Here is a 24480-nt window from a genome sequence, read left to right on the forward strand (position 1 = left end):
CTAAAAATGAATAGGCTACTGAATTTCTTTGTCAAACGACTCCAGGAGCCAAGACTTAATGTGAAATCGTGCAGTGCAGCCCTTTGAGAGGTGGCAATGCTGTGCCCTGAAGCTGCTATTATCTCGCTGTCGTGGCTGGAACATTTCTGAGGAGCAGACAGTAAAACGATTTCTAGGCCAGCATCAGACAGTGAACAGCTCTACAGAGGTATAGAGCCAGGCAGACTGAGAAGCTGAAATCTCATGGCTTTTGGAGACTGACAGTGGAAAATCCCTTTTACCATTTCACACTACCTGTCTTTCCCACGGTGTTTCTTGCACTGGATGGCACTTGTTGCTGACACCGATTGATCTTTTGTGCTGGTAATTTATTTGATTGCTTGTCTTTTCATGCATTTTGCCTGCTGCCTTCCTATTCCAAGAGGGATGTGGGTAGCTGTTAATACTGTCTTCCCATTTCAATAGGCTTCGGCCTCCTGTTCCCATCCTGAGACAGCTTTAGAAAGCAGTAAATGCTGTCAGGGTTTAGCGTGGCATTGAGATTTTCAGATGTTTGCAGATGCCTGTGGGTGTTAATTGAGAGGAAGGCGGAAGAGGAGGGGGTCTCATATATGAAGAAGCACTTTTAACTCCTGACTAGCGGCACTGTTTTATATTTTCCCATTCTCCCTCTAGCCATGCTTTCTGAAGATAAAAGATCACAAGGAATGTGGAGCTGTGAGGTGACAGAGAAAGTGCAGGCTTTGCCATCTTTGACAAAACTAGGACGAAGCCATTCCATGGGACATATGAGTTAGGCCACTGATTTTTTTTCCCTTCTTTGGTTTTCAGTGAATCTGCTAGACACAAGCACTGCACAGGGTGAGCTGGGCTGGCTTCCAGACCCTCCAGAAGTAGGGGTGAGTATGTATATTCAAGGATGGAGAACTGCTGGGAATGTTACAAAATGGAAGAACATAATTCAAACTGAAAATGTATCCTATTCTCTAGGACCAGGCATCTGCAACTCCTTCCTCTCCTGAACCTCTGATCATATTTTCAAATTTCTTTGAGTGCTAAAAGTGAATAGACTACTGAATTTCTTTGTGGGATGATTCCAGGAGCCAAGGCTTCATGTGCAATAATGCAGTGCAATCCTTTGAGAGGTGGCAGTACTGTGCCCCCAGTTATATTTGTACAAGTACAGATGAATGATCCTTCTAGCATCAAGACTTCAGTGATGGAGAATGGCTGTGGGAGCAGTGGAAACCAGCACAAAGGAGTGGATTCAAGAACTGTGTTGCAGCAGTTGAAAGGAAGGATGATAATGTGTAGTTAAAACTCCTCATCCATACTCTTATCTTTCTGGCAATTCACAAGCTCTCCTATGGTGAAAGAGTCTTTACCCTTGCTGCTTATAAAATAGATCTGGGCTCAGCCTGTTCCTAGCTCATTTTCATAGCTTTCAACCAGCTTTGGCTGGTTGAAATACATCTCAGCCTCCACCTACTCCTGGTAGTCTTGCTAGATGAACTAGAGTCAGATAACGAGGTTTTTCTATACAGGCATAACTGCATTTGTTTTATTTTTACAGATATTTTTCTTCTTATTATAATATAATATATATAATTAATATAAAAGCTTTGTCACAGAACACCTGGTAGTTGCAGCTGGGAATTTTAGAAGATGCTGGAGAGCATGGTCTGAGAGCATGCTAACCTAATAGATCAAGATACCGATGACTGATAAACTAATAGATAATGAAAAATAGATTTGCTGACTTCTGATGAGCAACTCTGTTGTAGAATTTTGTCTGTCATTTCCTGCTAACTGTTAGGTGGAGGGGCTGTCAAATTGCCACTAGCAAAAAATGGAACAATGGGTGATTCTCTTGGGATTAAACCTTGAACAAGTTTCAGAAACTGATCTTTCAAAATGCAGAAGGAAATGTGTTTGAAAGAGAACTGAGATTAATTCAGAACAATTTTTGACACAAAAGAGTTAAGGTTAAAATGGAGTAGACTGATTAGCTTCGGTATTAACAGGCTGGAAGCATCTGAGCTGTACTGCTTACAGGGAAGAGCAGTATTTCATGTAACAATGCTCCTTGTACCTAATCTTGGGTGCCAGAGATCTCCCATCTGTGAGCTGGATTTGTGTCAATACACTTATCGCACACAGAAGGAATTTGCTGTGAGAAATATTCATGCTTTATATGGATAAAGTCTCTAAGGCATAGCGCAGAGGAGGCTGGATAACTTTGTGGAGGTAGAATTACACCCTTGTTTTCTGCTCTTCTTTAGCCAGTGATAATGCATGAAATAGCTTGCCATGTGTGCTGATTTCATGGTAATGCAGGGTCTGTACATAATGTAGACAATGCTTTTGTTAATACACGTGCAGCCCATGTCCACCAAGCTGTAAAGCTGGTCACTGTAAAGCAACACAGGTCACTATTATGGATATTTAGACTATACTATCTGGCAGTGAAATCTTACCTAAGTTTAGTGGTGACATAAAACTGAAGCATCTATAGAAACTTGCTTAGTAATAGGTGCTTACAGAGTGTTATTTTTCATTTTAAGATAAACAGAACTTAATGTGTACAGAACTAATGATGATCACTTTGAATGTGTCAGGAGCCAAGAACATATTTGCTCTGCCATCAAGCACAGATACAGGTTGGGTGTAGAAAGGCTTGAGAGCAGCCCTGCGGAGAAGGATTTGGAGTGTCTGTTGATGAAAGACTCGGCATGTGCCAGTGATATGTGCTTGCAGCCCAGAGGGACAACCATGATGGGTTGCATCAAGTGTGACCAGCAGGTCAAGGGAGGTGCTTCTGCCCCTCTACACTGCTCTCATGAGACCCCACCTGGAGTACTGTGTCCAGTTCTGGGACCCCAACACAAGGACATGGAGCTGTTGGAGCAGGTCCAGAGGAGGGCCACAAAGATGATCAGAGGGCTGGAACGCTTCCCTCATGAGGACAGGATGAGACAGCTGGGTGTCTTCAGCATAGAGAAGAGAAGGCTCTGGGGAGACCTTATTGTAGCCTTCCAGTACCTGAAAGGGGCCTACAGGAAAGCTGGGGAGGGATATTTTAGAATGGCAGGTTGCAACAGGATGATGGGAAATGGCTATAAATAGGAAGAGGGCAGATTCAGACTAGATATTAGGAAGAAACTCTTTACTGTGAGGGTGGTGAGACACTGGAACAGGTTGCCCAGCAAGGTTGTGGATGTTCCCTCCCCCCCCCATCAGAGGCATTCAGGGCCAGGCTGGAAGGGGCTTTGAGCAACATGGTCTAGTGGGAGGTGCCCCTACCTATAGCAGGGGGGTTGGAACTAGATGATCTTTAAGGTTACTTCCAACCCAAACCATTTTATGATTCTTTAATGTCATTCCATGCTGCACAGGCAGTCTGGCTCCTTGCACTGGTTTTAAAAATCATCAGAACTATTGGAAAAGTGCTTCTGAAATGCTTTGATGAATAAATAAAATGGCAAGGCACAGTAGTGTTGCTTCCTGGCAGGTTGTAAAATAATAATATAAAAATAATTTATCTTTGTTTTGCTTTCAAGTGCAATTACATCACTTTTGAGCAGATGGTGATGGGGAGTTGCATTATCCTCTTCCGGTTTGCTTTCAATAGACAAGATTTTGAGCAACTCAGTCTGGTTCTGAATTTAGCCTTCCTGTGTGCAGAATAGATTGTAGACCCAGAGGTCCTTTCACACCAAAAATATTTCTTTATTTTCCATGAGTGTTCCGTTTGTTAGCATTTGGAATTGGTATTTTTAGCCCAGGCAAAATAAGGCTCTCCCAGTTCTACTTGGTTTTAATATATTCAGCTCTGTCATATCTATTCCTGTGATTCACTCTGTTGGTTTATGTAGGCCTGTGATAAAATGTAGTTGGCAGGCCAATATTTGTGTTTAGTTGCTTATTCCATGCCTATCCTGTGTGCCAGTCTTGAAATTTTCCTTTTGTCCAATATTTCTGTTTTCGTTTCTGTGTCTGGAAGATCAGTATTTAAACAATCCAGTCCTATTTTCAACTCAACTCAGCTAATAGACTAGATCAAGTACTTGTGACTTGTCAGCAAATTTTATGTCACTGACCACGTTGTTTACAGGCCTCCAGGTTCTAGCAAGGCAAGGTAGATCCCAGTTGTTGATACTATCTGATGGCTGCTTTCTGTTTCCACCATTTCTGCTCAGACAGATAGGCTTGGCCATGAACAAAGTAATGTTGTGGTCTGCATAGCCCTCAACGTGCAAGTGATTTCAGCACAGCACTCCCATTTCACTAAACCTGAATAGTTCACTTAATCACCAGTATCTCATTCAGATAAGTCTTACTTGGGACAAGTCTCAGCAAGTCTGTAGCATCTGAAGATGGTATGAAAAATAACCATCAGAAATGCTATTGCGTGCATCTCTTTCCACAGCCATTGATAATATGCATCCTCTAGGATCTAAATCAAAGAGCTATTGTTGCCTCTGACCCTGAAATAAGGCATCATTATATTCCCCAGCCTACTCTCAGCTTTAGTATCAGGCATAGGTTTTCAACACCTCCAGTAAATTGTTTCTATATTGAAATAAAGGATGAATGCCTAAAAAAGTAAAAAACTAACTGGAAATGGGAATAGCTCTGGCTTCAGCATCATATTTGGAGGGAAGACAGTTGGACTAGATGATCTTATAGGTCCTTTCCAATCTTGTGATTCTGTGATATTCTGACATGCCCTACTGCTGTCAATATGTAGAGCTGTGGGGATACCTGCTGATGTTACTGTATGTGTATTTGGGAGAGAAGGAAAAAAAACTGTGTGTATCCAGGTATACTTTACTATATTCAACAAAGTGGGCTGGGGAGTAAGAAAAATGAGATGAGAAGAAGTTAATTGTAAATTAATAGTTGTACAATAGCTCAGACTGCATGAACCACCAATAAAATAGTTGAGGCTGAAGTTACTACCGTACACCCAAGAAGCAACCTCAGCTAGTGAACTCAATGTTATGACTTGAAAGGCAGAAAGAACATTCCAAGCTATAGTGAAGATGCTGCGCAACCATTACATTCATTGCTATGCCTGCTGAGGCACTGCAATGACGACAACACTGTTGCCTAGCAGTTTCAAGAAGCTGGCTCATCTTTTTATAGCTGATAGACGGGAGCAGACAAGGTTCACTGAACGTCCTCACATCAACACAAAAGCACCAGGAGTCAGCTGGAGCTTTCAGATGAGGCTGCCTATAGCAAGCTTCTCCGAGAAGACTAACAGGCTATTAAAAGTTTAAATACAAAACAAATTTTATTACAGTATCAACTAGAATACTGCTGAGTCTGCCTGCAAACAAGTTAGAAAGGAAAGGCTTTGTATCCTTTTTTTCTGCATGCTGCGTCCTTGCTGGGTTGATTCGTGCTTTGAAGTGTGATTCTTACTAACTCAAAGGCCAAATAGCAGAAAGATTTGGTAATTTCCTCTGGTTTCTTGGAAGGTTATTTCTGTTGCTTTTAAGACCTATTCTTGCCTTCCCTGTGCTTGGCCTAGAGCCTGCCATCTACCCACTGTGACGTTCATGCTGCTGCTTCCTGCAACTTCTTTTCTTCAGGTATGTTCGATGATTGCAGAAAGAAGGCACGATTACCCTGTCCCGGTGTGAGATTCAGTCTGATCTGATGCTCATCTTTAAAAGGAACCTATAGAAATAGAGCATTCATTGCTCATTGCCATCAGGTTCATTTTTCAGATCCCCTGTAAAAGTTGTCAGTGTACCATACAAAACCACAAATTGCACCATACAAAGCTCTTTACCTTGAAAAAAAGGAGAATTCCTTCTATTTAGATCCTGGGTTGTGTAGAATGTAGTGTGCAAGTAACATGAGAGTAACGCTTGCTTTATTCTTAATAGGATTTTAGACATGAACTACTGCTTAGAGGCATCATCTGTTTTTCTGTTCCTTTTTTGTAACTACTGATATTGTTAATGGGTGTTACCAAAGCAGATGCATAAGGAATAAACGTTCTAACATGCCTATGTGAAGTGATGGACTAGACTGTCACTCTCCCTGACCTGGTAGCGTCTGTTGTGACCAAGACTGTTTTCATGCAAGACCTTATTATGGCCAGACAGTCCAGAGAATGTGCAGACAGCAGAACCTGGATTTGATAAACAGGTTATATAACCAATGCAGTGGAGTTCTGTGGCTCAAATTAGCACCTTACCTTCCCATAAGGGCACGAATACATGTTAAACTGTAAGGAGATGGGTGGGATAGAGACCTATGCACTACTGCCCTAGAGGAAAAACAATTGCACAACACTGTTGCTCCTCCCTGAAAATAATCAATGGATCATTGTGGGAAAAAAAATATACCATCCCACCCAGAAAGATATGCAGACAAGCAACCAGCACTCCTCTCTTGTATGGATGGCTCCATGACAGTGTGATGAAATCAAACTTGTCTGACCATTGACGGAAGTTCAAAGAAATAAAAGCAGCCTCTGCTGTTCTCAGATGTGAAGTTATAGCACTCATGAAGTTAAAAGTCTAGGTGACTAATCAACATGCGTCTTTCATCATCATCATCTAAACTGCCCTCCACAGCAGAAAGTAAGTTTGCAAGAGCGCGGAGAAACTTTCAGCGAAGGGTCACATCAACTTAAATCTGGGCTATTTTCAAGATCCCAGTATTGTGCTGCCATTTTTCATGGTCAGGTTTAGCTTTGCCTAACCGTAGTGGCATGCAAATGCTATACAAAAGTCAAAGAGGCTCTGTAAGCAAAAGGTTCTGCTGTTCCTCTCCCTTTTCTCCAAGTGGGAACACTGAGAAGTCATTCATCTGTCTGTGTTCTTTCTAGGTGGTTTTAGGCTTGAGACATCAGCAATGCTAAGAAAGGTTGCTCTTTCAGGGCCCTGGGATTTTTCTTCAGGAAAAGATTTAATGGATTAAAATAGCACTCTGAGTTCTGTTGCAAATTAAATGGGAAAGAGATGCAGTTTTCTAAGTACAGGTACACCGGAGCTGGCTGTACTAAGTCAGTCTTTTGATCTTAGGGCAACTCTAACCCCAAGTTAAACAAGTTAGTGGTTTTCAGCATATGAACTCCTAGCCTTTCCAGTGGAGACATGCATCTTAGTTTAGTAACTTTCAGCTTACCAGCAAGATGCTTGCTTTGTTGCTACCATTTTAAAGTCTCTTAAAAGTATCTTTGTGCCCTTCCCCAGAGGTGTGCAGGACACAGATTGGAAGCTACTGTGCTGAGCTAACCTGAAGGCAAGTAAAATGTAGGTCACAGCAGGCAGGCTCTTATCTGAAAGGAGACAAGACAAGTACTTGGCAAGATAGAGACAGAGACAGATTTAGTGTGGTGAACTACAAGCTCTTGTACTCCAGTCTGAGCCTGATGATTTGTAATATTCTCACAATCAGTTTCCTCTGTCAGTGCTGGCTTAGCTTGTTATAACAAGGGTGGCATTTTTATTTGTTGTCATTTTTTTTCACAAAAAATACTGAAATCAGAAAAGTCCATTTTACTGATGCCTGCAGAGCCTGTGACAGTAGCTTCAAGAAGACATACAAACTGTCCCAGTTCGTTTCCATTTTACACCCTATGGCAGACCCTATATATAATAGCGCATGGATGGGGGAATTGCAGGTTGTCTTATATTGACTTCTGGACACAGGTCTGATCTAGAGAAGGCTTACCGGTAGGAAAAATGAAGTAAGCCATCCTTAGACTTCAATTCACAGTCAATCAAGGCAGATATTTAAAGGCATCTATCTTATCTTATCTTTGGATCTTTATTCACAGGGCAGACTGTTTACTACAAACATCTATTGGTGCACTCTGAGTTTGTCATTCATGCAGTTATGCGCCTGCTTGTAAAGACAGCTCTTCTCCCTCCCTGCTTTCTTTAATATTGAGTCCAACCCAGCAATGGGAGGAAAGTTGCCTTTTTGTTTGCTGAATTTGCAGCGCTCTGAGATTATTGAGATAGTACGTAAGCTGAATGAACTTTAGGGTTTTTGTTCATTTAATACTAACTCCTGTGCTAGAATTATTTTACTCTATATTATACAAAGGCTGTCAAGAACAGATCTCTGGAGCTGGAGCTAAGTGCTTGTGTTAGGATATGAGTTCCTCAGAAGCACAGAGCACTCCTTAGTCCTCAAATCCAGTAGCTTCATCCTTAGACATTTTAGAAAGGCAAGCTACTAAACGCAGGCTTCTCTTGAACGCCTGGAGAAAGGATACAGTGTCTGGAATGAAACTGGTAGAAAGTTACATTATTAAAGGAGGTTAAATCAGTGTCAAGGGCCAACAAGCTGGAGAGACAAGTAATTCATATTGATTGAACCAGACTTCACCGCACACATTCATTAAGAATATTACATTAAAAATCCGAGGCATACATTTTGATTTTGCAGCAGATTCTTTGAGGATGTGAGACAGTTGCTTAGTGACTTCTGGATTCATCACCCTTTCATTAAGTGTTGTATTTAACGCTTTTCTTCCACTACTTTGAATTTAAAAGCTTCCCTCAGTAATGAAGTCAGAAACATATTTAACGATGGTTCTGTATCGTTAGCATAAAAGATATCCTCTTTTTACTTCCTTTACCCATCAGCAGTAGAGTCTAGAAGAACCATACCCAGACTTACCAAGTTAGTGCACTGCTTTGTGGCAAACTGTTAGTGGCAACTTTTGGAACTCTTGGCCTTCAAATGCAATTATAGATTTCCTGTCAGTTTGGTGGAAGCAGATGCCCTGAAAAAAATACTTACAAAAGCCATTTCTAGCCTCGGCACTTTCTTATGAAAGCTACTTTGTTATTATTCCCCTTTCTAACTTCTCTTTTATTTCAATCAATAATACTTGGGGATATCTTATCAATTTAGTTCAGAAGTTTATCAGTGAAATACTGCATGGGGCAATCACCACATCAAGTTGATTAACTGAGACTGATCAGTCTATTTCCCTTTCCTGCTATGCACAGTCCCTTGACCTCCAGTAAGTATAAATCCCATGTGGTGCATGTATATGCCAGCTGAGTCAGACTAAGAGGGTGGGGTAACACTGTAGATTAATTACACGGCAAAAAAGGAAGCAAGAAGGGACACATAGATACCATCTGCATAACTTCCTGGGAGGAAACTGCTGGTATGCACTTAGGTAAATGGCTGAGAACAGAGTGATATGAGACTGTGCTATCAGCAGTGCTTGCTGGCTTGGAGAAAGCACTGGTATTTTTCCGAATGGGGCTGTATAGGAAGTGTGCTCTAAGTCCTGGCATAAAAGCAGAATTTACTTCAGCACTCTGTGACTCAATCTCTGGTCCTCCACTAGGCATCAGAATAACCTATAAAGCTGTATGTGATCTGTGGGGTCAGACACTGGGAGAGGCTGCAGGCCTGTGCTGTGAGCACAGAAGGTGGTGGGGCTAGAGAAGAGGAATGTGTGAATATCATGCTCAACTCATAAGACTTTGCAAGTCTAGTGTAATATAGAGTCTGAAGCCTTGCTTAAATTGCATCTTAACCTGAGGTGTATTTAAAACCAAGATGCTTAAACTTGTGCCAGTACTTATGTGGGCACTTGTTTCAATTTAATTTGATTAAATATTTAAAGCATAATGAAAAAGACTGTATTAACATGGGGGAAAAAAGGATCTAAGTCATTTTCCCAGTGGACAAAACCTTCCTTCCCAAGTTTTCAATTCTCATGTGTGACTTACCATAGAATAATCTTTGCATTTTATATCTGACCTATGGTGAGGAAACAAAAATAGAAGCTCAAAAAAGTCAGTGAAAGCTCATGCTAAAACACTCAGCAAACCCTATTGGATTCATGCAAATAATATCAGTGAGGTCATATATTCAGCTGGGCATACATCCTCCTCCTAGCCATTATTTGGCTGGGGAAGAAGCAGAATCTAGTATGAAGTCTGGAAAACCAACTGAGTTTTAATAGTTAAATTAAAGTTTGCAAAACATCACAACCAAAGAAGCATGAACTCCAAATTAATGAGCACAGTCCTTCTGCAATTGATATTCCTACTGTGTCAGGGTGCCTCTTCTCTTACCCAAAGTATTGTGGATATCTTACTGTATACTCTACATATAAACTGGCAGGGAGAAGTGGACCATACATGGGAGTAGTTTCTAAATCTGAGATGAGACAGCGTATGAGAAACAGACATTGGAATAAAGGTATGATGAAGAGGTTGTGCAAGGACTTATTCACTGTGGCTCCTTTCAGTTTGGAATGAATTCAGTCCTCATTAGCATATCCTCTATGCTTCCTTTGTAAAGTTAGGCAGGTATGGTGCTGTCCACAAGATGCCACTTTTGCTTAGTGTAAGAGACCTCTCAGCTAGTCAGGATATGAGCTCTATACTACCTGAGAACAGACTTTGTAGGCTGGATTTTGTCATATTTGAAGTAAGTGAAACTTGTTTCTCACATCTGTCTAATGTGTGTTTTCTTCTACCTTGGGAGCAGTGGAGTGAAGTGCAGCAGATGATAAATGGTACCCCAGTCTATATGTACCAAGACTGCAGCGTGCTCTCTGAGGGTGACACTGATCACTGGCTTCGCACCAACTGGATTTATAGGGGTGAGGCAGCATCTCGCATTTACGTGGAGCTGAAGTTTACAGTGAGAGACTGCAAGAGCTTCAAAGGTGAAGTGGTGACCTGCAAAGAGACCTTCAACCTCTACTACATGGAGTCTGAGCAGGATGTTGGGATCCAGTTCCGCCGCCCAATGTTCATCAAGGTCTGTAGTGCTCGGGTGAAAGACTGTGTCATCTCTTTCAGCTTAAATTGGGCGTGTCTTGCTGGTTAGGGAAGCCAGGAGAAGCAGCATCTGGGGAAGGGAAAAGAATAAGTGTTATCCTTAGAATAAGCTTTGCCTTAAGTGCCCTCTCTGATACTCAGAGCAGCCTCTGCCAGAAGTGGCAATAGTTTTCAAATGAGATCAGACCTCCAGTTCTTCTTAAATACTTATTGAACTGGACACAAATTAGGTGAGAATTCTAAAGGATTATAACAGTGCCCCACTGTTACATCAGTTTGTAGCAACAGAGAAACAGAGACCAAAAGAATTTGACTCAGAATTTGAATTATCGAGAATAAACCAGGTGAAGAATAGAACCCAAATCAAATCTCTGTGCTTCTGATCATTTGTTCTGATTGTTATTATCGGATATAGGGTCTTTTTTTTTTTTTTTTTTCCCTACGTTTGGAGCTGTTGGCTTGTTATAATGAAATTCTCCCTTGTGTGGAAGTATTTAGCACTACTATATTTTACCTGCTGTTTCTCCTGATGTGCTGCTATCTTGTCATAGAAATATTTGAATTACAGGAAAGGGGATGTCAGCTTTACTGGTAGAGGAACTTCTATAACTATTTTCTATCCTAAAAGAAACCACAGACCTAGATTATTTGACTGCTCTTTCCTCTGCAGATTAAATGACATGTTATGGAAACAAAGAACTGTAAAAGCTACAACAGGAAGAGCAGGACTAGGGTAGCTGATTCCCCTCCTCCTCTCCCCAGTGCACTTCCCCTCTGGCTGGGGCCTACTGCACATATCTGTGAGATAACTCCACAAATCCTAGATCTACTTTATGATCCCACCACCAGAAGCAGCTGCTCTTAAACTGACCATCCAGCTACCTGGAACAGGTAGTGTTCTGCAGTGGAGAGGACTGTTTTTCAAGGTCTCCAAGAAAAAAGACCACCCCACTTGCAGTCCAGCTTTCCTGTATCACATGATGTCATGGAGGCCCTCCCTGTCTGCCCACAGAAAGCACTTCTCTCCAAGTCTCATTGTTTTGTTGGTGAGGAAGTGGAATGTAAAAGTGTGGAAGTGTTTTTTCACCCAAGTATTTTCAGTGCTTAAAAGTACTGAATACTGCATGGCAAGCACCTTGCACTAGAAGCTCTGATCTGCATCAAGTGGAGTCTGGAAACAGGTAGCTGTAATTTGCTGGTCAACTTCAAAAAGACATCCCTAAGTGCTGCCGTGATTTTACTGTATATTGATTTGCAAACAAAAATTACCACAGAAGAGATTTGCTCCTGATTTGTTAATTTCTTCTTGGGGTAGTTCCTACAGACATCCAAGATCACAGATCCAGAATACAGTGAACTCTGAAAGACAGCAAATTACTGCAAATGAGTTGAAAGGAAATGGTGAAAAGTATGGAAGCAGGAGATCATGGCAACCAGTCATTAGCACTTCTTCCAAGAGCAAAGAAGGCATGCAGTGCACTGAGCCATTCTGTGTGCAAAAGTCCTTAGTGTAAAATACATTTGACAGGCATAGGTATCTCTGAGCTGCTGCCTGCTTGGATGTTAAGCTGTTGTCTTTTTCTCTTTTGCTTAGCTCAACACTGTGGCAGCAGATCGAAGTTTCACAAACAGAGACATCGAATCTGGTGCCATGCAGCTGAACACAGAAGTGTGCCCCATTGGGAAGCTGTCTCGTCGGGGTTTCTACTTAGCTTTCCAGAACTCTGGAGCTTGTGTAGCAATGGTGTCCGTCCGAGTGTATTACAAGACTTGCCCAGAGACAGTGCGGGGCCTTGCCCGTTTTCCAGAGACACTAGCAGGTTTGGAGGGGCTCACAGAAGTGCCTGGTGTCTGCGTGGAATATGCAGCTGAAGAAACGGGCTCTCCCCCGAGGATGCACTGCAGCACAGATGGGGAGTGGCTGGTACCAATGGGCCGATGCCTTTGTGCTGTGGGGTTTGAGGAAGTCGATGGGAGCTGCGTAGGTGAGTATGCAGACAGACAGTGGCTGTAGGCCATGGGAGAGATTCCAGGGAGCTGGAGATCAGAGTATCTGCAAGCACAAATTGAGAGTAGGGGAGTTAGTGTGTCCTACCTCTCTCTTGCCTGCCCTCTGTGCCTGCATTTCTTATGCCTTTTCTCCCCTGTGTAACTTCTTTTCCAATTGTGATTTTCTCCTTATGTGTCAAGTGTAAGACTTGCACACACCACTCCACTCCCTCTTGGGATTCATCCAGGAGCCTTCAGCTTTAGAGCTAGTTTCTGCGAGCTGTAACTGTGTGATTGACACTGACTCACTACACAACTGGTTCCCAAGCCTTAAATGGCAGCCTTGTTCTTTCAGGGCTGATGGATCAGATGCATGGAACAGTGCTCAACCCATGACTAGAAAGCTCAGAGCCAAAGCAGGGCAGGTTTCTCCTTTATGCCCCCTTCTGCTTGGACTGGGATGGTTCTTCTGCCATGGGACACTGTGTAAAACACGTTGCATAATACCATCTGTACCTGGTTCATTTCTGAGAAAGAGCAATTAGCAGACATAGGAATCACTATAGTACTGGAACGACAGTGAGACAGCACTGTTGGAGCAAGCAGTGCAGGGCTTCTTTTGTCACTGAGGGGACAGGATCCAGATTCTTGTGGCTACTACACGTGTATGTCACAGGAGAGTGTACACACTATGGCAGAAAAAGGAATCCATGCGTTGCTTCCCGGCTCAGCAAAGTGACCTTTATGCTCTATTCTGCCCTTGCTTCACAGCAAAGATCTGGTGCCCGTTTGAATCCTCACTTCTTGCCACTCTTTTTGCTTGGAGAGCTAGCGAAGGTTGAAACACAACATCTTCGCCCTTCACCAGCAAACCCCTCTCTTACACAGCCCAGCCAGTTTTTCCACTTAGGTACTACAGAACTCTCCCCGCCCTCCTGAGAGCACTCCCCTGGGAAGGGGCAGGGAAGCTGTCATGTCTGGACAGGCCCTGGCTGCTATCACAGCACAGGTTCATTTTATGTCTGTGCTTTTATCCCGCTCTGCCTAAGTACAGCTGCAACTTCAGTGTTTCTTTTAGGATCAGCAGAGAATAGGAAAATCTCACAGGAGAAAAAGTGAAGAGCGGAGAACCTTGCAGGGACAGGGGGAGGTGACTTCATGCCCCCAGAGCAGAGTGTTATTTGAGCAACAGAAGAGGTGGTGAATGTAGGTTGCCTTCTGGGGGACATCTTGGGTTCCTCGCTCTTTATAAAGACACTGTACAAAGGACTGGGAACAATCCACATCAGGATGAGGACTGAGGTAAAGGCTTCTACTTTTGTTCTCCAAAGATGAAGGACTTCCCCTTCAAACAAGAACGTGGTGACAGAATGGAGGAAGAAGAGTTTCAGGCAGAGAATTCTAGTTCTGATTGTAGCCTTGAGCAAGAAGAGAGTAAAAAAAAAACAACAAAAAACTACACTATGATCCTTGCCTCATAACAGGGAGGAGAATCTGATCTCTAGTGCAGGACAGGAGGCAACAGAAAGCCAGAAGACCGGGTTTTGAACTAGTTCATTCAACCTCTTGGTGAATTTCCAGCTGTACAGAACTCAGCCATCCCATCATCCCAGAAAATCTGTGCCTGCCCAAACCATTACATCTCAGCCTCTCGCAGCATCACATACCTTGCTGTCAGTAAGCCTAGACCTCTGTCTTTAACATCTTCAATTAAGTCATTTGCTGTGAACCCAAGAGGATGGCCATGCCCCTGGCTTATATTCTGGTTTCTTGATGGGCTCTGCAGGGTGATGGGTGAGTGGGTTACTGATGCTGAACTCCCTGTCAGCATTATTATAGTGCCTGAAGGCCACCCGATGCTTGCTGGCAGTTTCAGGACAGGAATACTGGTAGAGAAGACTTAGACCACTGCTTTCCTCTGCTGCTTGAGTGAGCAGCACTAATCTCACCCTTTCTCTAGCTTGTTTTTCACATCTTGTTGCCTAGAGCTGGGTCTGGAGTGGATGCCAAAGGACTCATGTAGCCAAGTGCCAAGGAATGAGAGAGACTGGAGTGGAGCTGACTTCCAACCAGAGGCAGCTGCTGACCTCTGGTCTCTAGTGACAGGACCCCAAGGAACAGCACAGAGCCACATCAGGGGAGGGCCATGTTGGGCGTTAGAAATAGGTTCTTCATTAGAGAGTGAACAGGCTGTGCAGGGCAGTGGTCACGGCCCCAAGCTGTTGTAGTTCAAGAAGTGTTTGGATAATGTTCGGACATAGGGTTTAAGTTTAGGGTGCTGCTGTGTGGAGCCAGAAGTTGGACGCAATGATCCTCGTGGGTGCCTTCCTACTCCGGATGTTCTGTGGTTCAGTGATTCTACAGCTCAAATCCTCCTCGCCTCCCTCATACTGGAGGAGCTGAAGCAGAGACAGCCAAGTGAGCCCATAGAGGCTACGCTACAGGGAGCTGCAGGTGGCAGCGCACAAGCTAAACACCTCACGGGCAGCAACGGCAGCATGGCCGCCGGCCAGCAGCCTCGGGGCAGCGCCCACTCACCTATTCACATGGCAGAGCCTGCCATACCCACCCCTACCCAACCGGGCGCTCCGGGGTAGGCTTCGCACCGCCTCCGAGGCGGGGCTGGCATCGCGTCCCTTAGTGGGGCCGCCGGTTCTCCGCCGGCCCTGGCCCGGAGCCTTGGGGCACCTCCCCGGCGCTGTGCAGCCACCTGCCGGCCGCTCCTGGCATGGCGGCAGCGGCTGCGTGGGCCCCGGCAGCTGTGGCGTGGAAGCCGAGGCGCCAGGAGCCGACACCGCAGCACCGGGGGCGGCGAAGAGTGCCTCGGGCATGTCGTGGGGGCTGAGCCGGGGGCACCGCCAGGGCCGCTCCCCCTTTGGGCCCTGGGGCCTCGATGGTGGCTGCGGGGCTATGCTGTGCCTGCCGCTTCCGGGGCGCCGGTCTGGTCTGGCCTGGGCTTGTGTTGACTTGTTTTGGCTTAGTTGCCCGAAACTGAATGGCCGCCTTCGTTCCGCCCGCGGGGAGCCGCCCCCCTGCTGTCCTGACCCTCCAGACATGCCCGGGCCCGAGCCTAGACACCTGGAGATGTACTGCTGTTTTGGTGTGCCACCACTGCAGCTCCTGTCCCTGCTTGGTTTTTAGCGTAGACGTAGCCTAAGGTGATGTGACCTGATCTGGCTGACTGCTGCCTTCCCCCTGCCCCCTCCTAGGTTTCTCCCTTCACACAGATGTTTCCTCTCTGCTGCCTCACTGCTTGAGCAGGGAGGTTGGACTAGATGATATCCAGAGGTCCCTTCCAACCTCTCTGCTCAAGCAGCATCCCTTGGAATGTAATACCCAGTATTGTGTCCAGGTAGATCTTGAATATCTCAAGAGAAGGAGACTCCACAGCCTCTATGGGAAATCTGTTACACTATTCAGTCACCTTAACATTAAGCCTTCCCTTCTCCAGGACAAACAGGCCCTTTCCCCTCAGCCTTTCCTCATATGAGAGATGTTCCACTCCCTTGTTTTAGTAGACCTTTGCTGGACTCAATCCAGGAGCTCTGTGTCTCTCTTGTACTGGGGAGCCCAGAACTGGACACAGTACTCCAGGTGAGGCCTCACCAGCGCTGAGGAGAAGGATGACCCCCATTGACCACATAGTTGAATGGTGGTAGCTTAAAATGATAGAAACTGTAATGGGTAGTTCTGTTATTTCCTGAGGCTGGAAGGTAGAGAGACATACAGCAAAGACAGTGTCAGATGTTACCAGGTAGAGAATGGTTTGGCTGTATATTTTTGTAGGACTGGAAACAGGAAAACCATGGTACATGTTCTCCTGTATTCCATGTTAGCTTCCTAGCCACTGCTTTTAGGCAAACTGTTAATTATCTAGATACTCCTTGGGGCCCTGCTAGGTGATATTCTGGTGTGACTATTGCCTCACCACCCCCTGAGTAAAAAACATCCTCCTAATGTATAATCTAAATCTCCCCTATTTTAGTTTAAAAGTACCCCATCTTGTCCTGCCACTATCTGTGTTAAAAGTTGGTCAGTACTGTTGGACTTACGTTAACTTATCTCTTCACAGCCTGCCAGCGAGGATTCTATCGTCACTCTCTGGAGACTAAACGCTGCCTGAAGTGCCCCCCAAACAGCTTGTCCAATGAGTTAGGGGCTACATCTTGTTCCTGCAATGCAGGCTTCTATCGGGCACCATCAGAGGGCCAGAACATTGCTTGCACTCGTGAGTTGTGGCTGGAGAGAAAGAACTAAGAGACAGGAGGGAATGGAGTGGGTATTATCAACTGCATCAAATACTTTCTTTCTTGTTTCTTGTAGGTCCTCCCTCAGCTCCCCGCAATGTCAGCTTCTCCCTTATTGGCACACAGCTCAGTCTGTGGTGGCAGCCACCAAGTGACCATGGTGGGCGAAAGGACTTAACTTACACAGTCTTCTGTCAGCGCTGTCATTACCTGTCGTGTGATCCATGTGAACCTGGTGTGGTATTCTCCCCGAGTGCTTCGGGTCTCACCAAAACTGCTGTGGATGTGGATGGCCTAGAAGCTTACACCAACTACACCTTTGCTGTGGAAGCCCATAATGGTGTCTCAGGAATGGGACCTGCTGCGCAGAGAACTGCTCCAGCTGTCTGGGTTGCAGTTGGACATGCAGGTTAGCAGAACCAGAGAGTTCTTCCTGCTCACCAGAAAAAGGAAGAGGAATCTCTGTGAATGTTTAAGCATTCTCCATCTTCTCCTTCTGTCTGTTATGTGTGTTGGTAGGGTATGATAAATTACCTCTTACCTCTGTCATGTAAAGTCCCTCAGTCCTATTTCTTGCATATCGAAGCAGCCATGAACAGCAAGAGCTATGTATCCACCAAGGACTTTACAGAGGTGAGGAGGTTAAAGCCTTTCCAGTGATACACTGTTGTAGTCCACACAGAATATTGTTACATGTGTGACAGGAAGAATGGAGACTGTGACATTACTGTTGGGGTAGTATGCTATTCCAGCAAACAAATTACAACTGGACACTTCATTTTCTTTTCACCATAGAAGAGAAAGGTGTGCCAGTGGTAGTGAGTGTCATTTCTAGTTACATAGTATGACCAGAGGAGGAAAGATAGTGCCTTGGATGGAGAGAGGGCTTACTTTGCATTGATTGCATTTCATCCTGATATTCTTTGTTTTCCACCCGGCAGCTCCAGTGACAGTATCCCAGTTTATCCTGACACAGAGAGATGACAGTAGTCTGTCTGTTTCTTGGCTTGCCCCATGGCAGCGCAGCCGGACCTCAGTGGAGTATGAGGTCATGTTCTTTGAGAAGGTGAGATCTGCCTCATCTCTTCTTCCCTTTTTCACCCAAAGTGATGAAAATGTCCGTTTCATACTATGTTTTAGTTACTCGGCCTTGTTTGATTTCTGCAGGGAGAGGAGGCACGTTACACAGTGAAGCACCTTCTAGAGCCAAATGTCACTCTGACAGACCTTCAGCCAGACACAACCTACCTGCTTCGTGTCAGGTCCATCACACCCCTTGGGCCTGGGCCCTACTCCCAGGAGCAGGAATTCCGCACCCTTCCACCAGGTAAAATACAATTATTGTATGTTGTTAGTGAGAAACTCACTTCTCCATCAGAAAATACATGCATGTAGTACCCTAATCTCTTTTTGTGTTCTACCAACTGTAAAGCAAAGAAATCATGTTCCTGCATTCCTTGTCTTCAGGTCCAGGTGACAAAGCCTTGTTATTTTGTACACAAAAGTTCTGAACAGGGAGTCAGTTATCTTTTGTGCTTGCTGTTACATAAAATTCAATTGTACTTTCCCTTTCAGAACTATTGATCTCAAGTTTGTGTGTTGTACTGGTAAATTACTTATTATCTGTTCATTTAATTCTCCTGAAAGATACTTTGATTCTGGATAGCAGTGTTTCTAAGTGAAAGCATTAGCAAAATGATTAGCACACATCTCCTTTTGTGTGGAAATTGCTAATGAAAAGAAGAACTCAGAGGAGTTCACCACTATATTTTTCTATATTTCAATTTGGAATTGAAGCTAATAAATAGATGAGAGAAAGTGTCAAAAACTAAAGGCCTTATTCTAATGCTGAAGATGAGATAGCTAGGGAGTGCACACCGCAGAGACAAGTAGAAAAAGAAGGGCCAATCTCATGACTCCCAGTCAGTTTTATCTTTCCCTCTGAATGGAAAATGGAAATGGAACAGTAAAGTCTTCTGGAAGCTGTAGTTCTCTTCTGAGGGAAGGACCTGGAACTACTGACAATCCATGGGACTGTAGCATTAACTCTTTAACTACCAGTGCACTACATGATGTTGTGATATGGAATACCGATAACAAAAATCATAAAAGCACGATGGATTCTAAATGAAAGAACAATACTTAGGATTCAAATCTGGTCGCTCTGCTACCTGGAAGGCAAATCACCATAATTTACCTAAAAGTGATAGCTTGTGGAAGCTGGTTGTTGTGTTCCTGACAAGTAATTCTTGGTCTTTTAAATGATATGGCTATTCTCTTTGTCTCTGCAGACACAGGAGCTCTGTCTGGTGGAGTCATAACATCTATTATCTTTGGAGTTTTGCTATTTATTGGACTGCTTCTGGGAATTCTGTTCTTTCGACGAAAGTAAGTGTTGATTATTGGAGTTGAAAAAGGCTTAGTGTGTGCTATGGGAGCTTAAGACAGAGTTAAAAAGGGATAAACTGATCTGTCTGAGGAAGTTGGACAAGTTAGTTAGAGTTGAAAGAGGAAGACCAGTGTGTTGCAATAAGATGGACTGATTCTCAGTAATCAACAAGATTGGAGGGGTTGAAAAATCCAGCACTATCTTACTGTTATCATGCCAAATGAATAAAAATATTGTTATGGTAGTATAGTTTATACTACTGCCAATCAATTAAGCAGAGAATAGATATATGCAGTCATTTCAAACCATTTTCCATGTACCAATACTTTAATGGTCGTCTACCCAGATACAAAGTTCTGCTTCCTCTCTAGATGTCTACAAGGCTTCTACTGTGTTTTAGATCAGTCGTTATATTGAAAATATACAGAAAATATAAAATAAATGGAAAATAATCTGTAATTCATCAAGGATAGAACAAAACTACCTGTATGGAAACAAAGCTGCATTTCTAAATGTACACGAAACACTGCATTTTCTTGCTAGCTGCAAGAAAGATCTCTGCACTACCCAGAGGTCTATGTCCCACCAGCTAGGGCAGAGTCCCTAGAAGGTTTGCTTTTCTTTTTGCTATCTGTTAACCATTTGAGTTTCATGACTTCTTGTGTTTCAGGAAGACTCACCGCAGACAAGCACGGCCTGTTTACAGTACTTCAGGCTTTGATCGAGGTGAGTTGGAACTAAGGAGGGACCCAGAATAGGTTGGAAGGAATCATAAGAATTGGAGTTTCAAACATCACAAGAGCATGTTTTTCCTGATACAATATGTCTACTTCTTTAATGGCAGTATTCTCAGTGTGTGTTTGGTGTATTTGTTAATTTCTCTTGTTGGAATCCTGTGGATTCATCTCTTTTTCTATAGCTTTGTCCTATGTAACTTGACCAAGTTGATGACTGGTTAATTTGCTCTATTGTTTCCCTTTACAATAGAGAAGGTCTGGTTAAAGCCCTATGTGGACCTGCAGCCATATGATGACCCCAGTAGAGGGGTTCTGGAGTTCATTAAGGAACTGGATGTCTCTTGTGTCACTATGGAGAATGTGATTGGGGAAGGTGAGTTTGTTGGTGTTCTCTTCATCTTTCAGTTCTCTCATGCTGCTGCTCACCTGCTGTCCTTGAGCTCATGTGTGACCTATTATTTCTGTTTGTCCTCAGGGGAGTTTGGGGAGGTCTATCGTGGGTCCCTGCGGCTCCCAGGGAAAGAACGTATTGTGGTTGCCATCAAAACCCTCAAGTCAACATATTCAGACTCACAATGGTGGAACTTCCTGCGTGAGGCAACAATTATGGGGCAGTTCAATCACCCAAATATCGTACATCTGGAAGGAGTTGTCACCAAAAGTAAGAGTGTGGGAAATGTTCCTGGAATTACAGTAGAAAGTGGCATATTCCTAGGAACATTCTCAAGAGGAGATTATGTCACGGAGGCTATGTTGGGAAAATAGCCATTGTTATGTTAGTCTATGGCAAACAGTGAGGAAGGGAGGAGAGTTATGGATTTCCAGAAGAGTCAAGAGGTAGTGTTAGTAAAGGTCTTCTTGGGTTGATGAGTGGATATGAGGTTGGAATAGCGTAAGGGAATGTGGAGGGTTATGTGTGTAATGCAAATAGAAATACAAAATCACTGGAGGAGTTCTAAGGGGAGGGACGTCCACTATGCCAGTGGAAGAGGAATGGTGGTTGGGGTTGGGTATGGTTCTCTTGTTTTGGGGGAATGTGGATAGCATTGAAACACAGATTGCAAAGGAGAACTGTGAAAAGGGTGACGCTTTAATGTTTTCCTCAAGGAAGGCCAATGATGATCATCACTGAGTATATGGAGAATGGAGCGCTGGATACCTTCCTCCGGGTGAGAGTCCTTAATCTGTAATAGACTTGTGTACTGCTAAAACTTGCACTTGACCTGGATTTAGGACCCTAAGAGAAGACGAGAAATAAGACTTAGACATCCACATAACTTTTACTCTTTTCCTAATAAATAACTTTTACTAATATTTCCAGTCTCAGCAGCTGAAGCTTGAATTCACCCAATTTGCTCAGTATCCAGAGTGCTGTTTTTGGCAGTTAAAATGCAGGTACCTAGTTATAACTCTGGAGGCCACTACCAGTGCCTTGGTGTGAAGCTGCGTAGTCCCTTGGCCTACAGCACCATGTTTTGCTTGTTATTAATATACTCTTTTGCTAGTTGATAAAGCCAATATCTAGAAATCAGCAGAGTGATGTTACTTTGGATGAGGCCCTGGGCAGCCTGGTCTAGTATCTGATGTAGATGCTGGCAGCCCTACCTGTGGCAAGGCAGTTGGAGCTTGATGATCCTTGAGGTCCCTTCCAACCCGGGCCATTCTACGATTCTATGACTTGACCAGAGTCTTCTCTCACTTCTTCCATGTAGGAGAATGAAGAAAAATTTAGCCCTGTGCAGCTTGTGAACATGCTGCAGGGAATAGCCTCTGGCATGACCTACCTTTCGGAACACAACTATGTGCACCGGGATCTGGCTGCTCGCAACATCCTGGTAACACGCAGCCTTCAATGCAAGGTGTCTGACTTTGGTCTTTCCCGAATATTGGAGAATGATGCAGAGGGAACATATGAAACCAAGGTAATGCAAAAACAGTCTCTGGAGAAGTAAGATCTTAGTAAGTGAGCTGTAATCTTAGGAGATGTCAGATGTTTTTGTACTCAATAGCATCTAGCTTTGCAGACAGCCCTGCTGCGAGCAGGAGTTTGGAGTAGGGAGATCTACAGGTCCCTTCCAAAGAAAGCTCCAGTGATTCTAATATCTTGTTTCATTGAAAGTATATCTGTTACTGGCATTAGTATCTTAAACCAACAGCAGTGGTTTTGTGGTTTTCAATTCAACTGAACAGAAGGCTTAAACTCATTTACTTTGCAAGACTGTTTCTGTCTTTTTGATAGATTTGCCCAGAGGTGATTACACATCTCTTAAAGAGAAGAGGGCCCAGCCTAAGAAGTAGTTTGTGAGCTCCTTGCATGAAAGCACTGGATACAAGCTGGATACGCTACATCTTTTCTCTTTTACAGGGTGGTAAGATTCCGATCCGATGGACAGCCCCAGAGGCCATTGCTCATCGGATTTTCACCTCAGCCAGTGATGTCTGGAGCTATGGAATTGTCATGTGGGAGGTGCTGTCATTTGGTGACAAGCCATATGGGAATATGACCAATCAAGAGGTAATATACATTGAGCTCTGGTGCCAATTTAAGGTTATATTTAAGGAATTATTTAGGGTTATTATTTAAGGAATATAGGCCTCTACTTGTTCTTCCTTGGCCTTGCCATTCTTCTGAACTCATAACTACTCTCTCCTTCCCTGCTAAAAATCAATGTGGCCAAGCTTTGACTTGGGCAGTAACAGTCATTTCATTCTCACTTCTAAAGAACACGTGCCTTGAATGGCAAATGCAGCTAAGCTAATAAAAGACTGAAACCAAATGTGTTTCTCGCTTCACATTTTGACATCCATTATGTGTTGTTATCCTCTGCTATGCTGCCCAAACCCTACGTTATACATATATAACCTGCTTCAACTCCTTCCCTTGCTGCACACTGCATAATGGTGAACTGTCTGCTCCCAGCCCCCTGGAGGTTTCTGGTCCTTCTTTTACACCTGTTCTCTGTGCAGGTGATGAAAAGCTTAGAGGATGGGTACCGGCTACCCCCACCTGTGGACTGCCCATCCATCCTCTATGAGTTAATGAAGAGCTGTTGGTCACACGATCGTATGAGGAGGCCTCATTTCCAGGAGATCCGTGCACAGCTGCAACACTTCAGCTCAAGCCCCCATCTCCTCCGGTCTGTTGCAGACTTTGATCCCAGGTAAACAGACTGGCATTGGAGGAGGAGGGATTAACTGGGAGACTGGTGATGTTAATAGTGCGGTCTGGCAAAAGACACATTGAATGTTCTGTGAGCAGAAGGCAGCAGTAATCTTTCTCTCATGGTGACATAAGGCCTAGCCATGGCTCTGGGCAGTCTGATCTCTCTGCAGAGAGCAGATCAATGGGCCTAGCCCTGGTAGTTTTCTCTCTCAAGCTACTGTCTCATGGTACTGACCACTAAAGGTCTCATAGTACTGACCACTAAAGGTATTTGCCTGGCTAAATGAGGGTTTCATCTGCTTTTAGGGTAACGCTCCGGCTCCCCAGCTGCAGTGGATCTGATGGTATCCCCTATCGATCTATTCCCGAGTGGCTGGAATCCATTCGTATGAAGCGTTATATCTCCAACTTTCGCACTGCTGGCCTTGACACCATGGAGTCAATTCTGGACCTCACTGCTGAGTAAGTGCAGGCTAAGTTTCCACAGGACACACCGGGCTAGTTTGAAAATAGCTGTATCTGTCCTGCTATCTGAACAGGAAATCACATTTACCTGTAAGGCTTCTTCATCCTTTGTGTGGTTAGATGGAAGTGGACAAGCCTGTTGCCCTGTAAGGGTAGTGTGAGGCTGTTTCCCTAATTATCTGTGCTTGAGTCCTACTGGGGGCTTGAGCTGCTCTGAATTCCTATCAGACACGAGAGCAAGAAGAGATGTAAAATAATTCCCTAACCTGACCATTTCTCTAGCCTCATAGGACTCAAGTAGAGAATTTTCTTGCTTGAACTCCAGACAGGCTAGTGACTTTCTCCCTGTGTCAGTTTGACACAGTTCCATCCTAGAACAAAGTCCTTCTGGGCCCTTTAGAAGATCTAAGGCCAGATGGGAACATATGACCAAGTATAACTGGAGCAGTTACATAAAACAAATGGACAGGTACAGTGCAGGGACAGAATCTACTAAAGGGTTGAGATGTGGCTCATATCAGAAGAGGACATAGATGCAGTCCTGTTTTTATGGGAGCGTAAGCCTTGTCACAAGGTGGGAGAATCCAGTTGACTGGGTGGGAAGGGATAGGCAGGAAAGGGAAGTAACGCCTGGATGTTTCTTCCCTCTAGAGAAAAAGGGGTAGTAGGAGGTACTGGGGGAAAGGAAGCTTTCTGAACT

The 24480-nt window shown here is 44.1% G+C and overlaps 1 protein-coding gene and 1 long non-coding RNA gene across 3 annotated transcripts in view; one reads left to right on the forward strand and one right to left on the reverse strand.

Moving 5' to 3' along the window:
* Nucleotides 1–24480, forward strand: part of EPHA1 (EPH receptor A1) — a 28296-nt gene that overhangs the window by 2715 nt on the left and 1101 nt on the right. Inside the window, exons 2-17 of one of the 2 annotated variants that reach the window (XM_015872409.2) lie at nt 832–899; nt 10495–10770; nt 12385–12775; nt 16852–17007; nt 17103–17435; nt 17968–18092; nt 18194–18353; nt 19318–19414; nt 20086–20141; nt 20403–20525; nt 20628–20813; nt 21260–21321; nt 21865–22074; nt 22518–22667; nt 23120–23313; nt 23622–23777. In XM_015872409.2, coding sequence (XP_015727895.1) covers nt 832–899; nt 10495–10770; nt 12385–12775; nt 16852–17007; nt 17103–17435; nt 17968–18092; nt 18194–18353; nt 19318–19414; nt 20086–20141; nt 20403–20525; nt 20628–20813; nt 21260–21321; nt 21865–22074; nt 22518–22667; nt 23120–23313; nt 23622–23777 — 2743 coding nt within the window. Of the gene's footprint in view, nt 1–831; nt 900–3552; nt 10771–12384; nt 12776–16851; nt 17008–17102; nt 17436–17967; nt 18093–18193; nt 18354–19317; nt 19415–20085; nt 20142–20402; nt 20526–20627; nt 20814–21259; nt 21322–21864; nt 22075–22517; nt 22668–23119; nt 23314–23621; nt 23778–24480 lie in introns of those variants that run through there. The other variant, XM_015872400.2, reaches the window with a different exon arrangement.
* LOC107318550 lies at nt 10767–12389 on the reverse strand. Its single transcript, XR_001557406.2, has 3 exons — nt 12060–12389; nt 11305–11411; nt 10767–10860 (listed from the first exon to the last, which is right to left on the reverse strand). It is a non-coding gene; the product is annotated as an uncharacterized LOC107318550 (long non-coding RNA).

This window comes from Coturnix japonica, chromosome 1 (assembly GCF_001577835.2).
Source record: "Coturnix japonica isolate 7356 chromosome 1, Coturnix japonica 2.1, whole genome shotgun sequence".
In the NCBI taxonomy this organism is placed as follows: Eukaryota; Metazoa; Chordata; class Aves; order Galliformes; family Phasianidae; genus Coturnix; species Coturnix japonica.